Here is a 2,500-nt window from a genome sequence, read left to right as displayed (position 1 = left end):
GTCCCTCGTGCAAGTGCGTGAGTCGGCCGGGATGCATCAGGATCCACCCGACGCGAGAATCCGTAACAGAACAGTTATACCTGACAAATCTGCAGCCGCCGCCCTGTCACAGAAAACGGAATTTATCACGAGCTATAACTATGTCAAATGCCTAGCGTATATCATTATCATCATCATCATTATTATCATTACTATTGTCATTCCTATCATAATAGATGCACATATAGGAGCATACATCAATTTCAACAAGCATGGATAGCCTTTTCCTCTCCTGTCTCATTATAATACCAGCCTTATGAAAGCAGATACACACCTGATAGTCGATTCCGGGCTTATTGAGGGCTACATTTATGGTGTAGGTGGAGGTGTCGTGGTGTGGGCGCAAGAACGGCTGTTCATCAGGCTTGTACCTCACCATGAAGTTCATAATAGCTCGCGGAGGCTGGAGGAGGGGAGGGAACAGAGGGATATGAAAGGCTGTTTGAAGGAACTACATGCATAAACTGACGGGGGCCTGAATGGCTGACTAAAGACTTGAAAACTTTGGGATCTGATGACTCATTGGTTAATACTGACTGAGTGAATGAGTGTTTTATTGACTTAAATTGAACTAATGAATTATGGATTTCTTGGTGTCTGTTGAATATGATGAAAGTGTATCAACGCTCTGCAAAGTTTACACAGTTGGTGATAGTAAAGAAAAATCAATAAAGAAAAAAAATACTTTCCTTAGAGGTTAGAGATTTTACTGAAATACTTTCTTGGGAAAGACAATGGTAATGAACATGCAAATTCCAAGTAACCTCATGCTTTGATATACAAAACTCATACAGAAAAACAAGTGCAATGCAATCATGCAACTAAATTGAATATGGTAATATCGGAAGGAAAAATTATTGTCACTTAAATATCTTCCGAACCTACTAAGTAGAAACATGCAAACACTTTTGGAATACAAATATGACACACTCGGGTTCATGTTTTTTGTTAAAAAAGCATAAGCAGACTTGTGCAGAGACTTATTTCCAGTGCATAATATTCATTAATTTGTAATAGCAAAAAATGACAAGGGTCGTAAGCAGATATTCTAAGAAGGATAGAGTCAACTGGCAACCGCACGTAGATAATGGCGACACTCACGTCAGGAAGTAGCAGCTATTCTTTACTCGTTGGAATTCATCTTCAGTGTTGTTTTTTCCGTCTTCATTGTATTTTTTCTTTCGTTATTAGTTTATTTGTTTCGCGTTATCATTTATCATCTATCATCAAGACAACCTCAAAACCACTTTTTCACGTTTTTGTGGCGATTGCTGTATTGTTAATGCCGTTATGGAACTCTTTACAACCACCATACTTATCGATAGTTATGCACCCCCCAACCCCCACCCCTCACCCTTACCTCCCGTCACCATCCTAACCCATATCCCAAACAACCACCTTCAATTTTCTCTTCCCAGCTTCACCATCACCCCCATCACCACAATATCAAGCGCCATAAACATTTCTCCCCGTCACCACTATTCCCATCATCCCCCCGACAACACCATCACCACTTATGCAAGCACCATCGCCTAGGAACGACATCTCACTCCTACATCGTTGTAGTATCCTTCGAAGACCTTAAGTTGCATCGGCTGCACGTAGACGCGAAGGATCTCCAGCCACTCGGCCTCCATCCCGATCTGCTTCATGTGGATGTCGATGGTCGGAACCGACTCATAGCCGCCCTCCAGCCTCGGGTCCTGAAGGAGTGGTCGGCGCAGTTAAGAAAGAGCGAGGGCGCAGTTTAGAAAGAGCGAGGGCGCAGTTAAGAAAGAGCGAGGGCGCAGAGAAGAGGAGGGCGCGATAGAAGAGGAGGAAGAGAGAGAGGGAGAAAGAGGCGATAGAGAGCGGAGAGGGCGAGGAACGAGGGAGAGGAAATAGATAGAAAAAACAGGGGAGAGAGAGATAGAGAGAGAGAGAGAGAGAGAGAGAGAGAGAGAGAGAGCGATAGAGAGAGAGAGAGAGAGAGAGGCGATAGAGAGAGAGAGAGAGAGAGAGAGAGAGAGAGAGAGAGAGAGAGAGAGAGAGAGAGAGAGAGAGAGAGAGAGAGAGAGAGAGAGAGAGAGAGAGAGAGCGAGAGAGAGAGCGAGCGTGTAAATCTATCTATCTTATTAGTTGGTGAGCAGACAACGCCGAGCAGGCAAGGGTAGAGTCAAGGGAGACCCCGCCCACTCGGAGACGCAAATCGAGGCAAGACGGCGCCCGTACATAGTGGTCGTAGCCGACGAAGACCTTCTTCTGTATCGGGAGGACGTACTTCTCTAGGAGGTGCTGCCACAGCGGGCCGAAACCCACGCTCTTCAACTCCACATATGGCGGCCCGCCCTTGTAGCGCTCCTTGGGTGGGGGAAGAAGGCAAGGGGAGGGGGGGGCGGGGGTGGCACGAGAAGAAAGGGGGATAAAGTGGAAAGGGAGGATGATAAAGATAAGGGAATGCAAACGTTGATAAGGAACAGAC

General features: G+C 45.8%; 1 protein-coding gene across 1 annotated transcript in view; it reads right to left on the bottom strand.

Moving 5' to 3' along the window:
• Positions 1–2,500, bottom strand: part of LOC122262496 (procollagen-lysine,2-oxoglutarate 5-dioxygenase 1) — a 44,409-nt gene that overhangs the window by 527 nt on the left and 41,382 nt on the right. The window contains exons 14-16 of the mRNA XM_086556677.1: positions 1,590–1,742; positions 314–442; positions 1–103 (exon numbers count right to left, since the gene is read on the bottom strand). The exon at positions 1–103 is cut by the window's left edge and continues 527 nt beyond it. Coding sequence (XP_086412803.1) covers positions 1–103; positions 314–442; positions 1,590–1,742 — 385 coding nt within the window. The remainder of the gene's footprint in view (positions 104–313; positions 443–1,589; positions 1,743–2,500) is intronic.

The sequence above is a fragment of the Penaeus japonicus genome, unplaced genomic scaffold (genome assembly GCF_977035675.1).
Source record: "Penaeus japonicus unplaced genomic scaffold, GWHDUDI00000001_assembly GWHDUDI00000033, whole genome shotgun sequence".
Classification (NCBI taxonomy): Eukaryota; Metazoa; Arthropoda; class Malacostraca; order Decapoda; family Penaeidae; genus Penaeus; species Penaeus japonicus.
The sequence above is the reverse complement of the archived record's forward strand: the minus strand, read 5'-3'. Positions and strand labels throughout refer to the sequence as shown.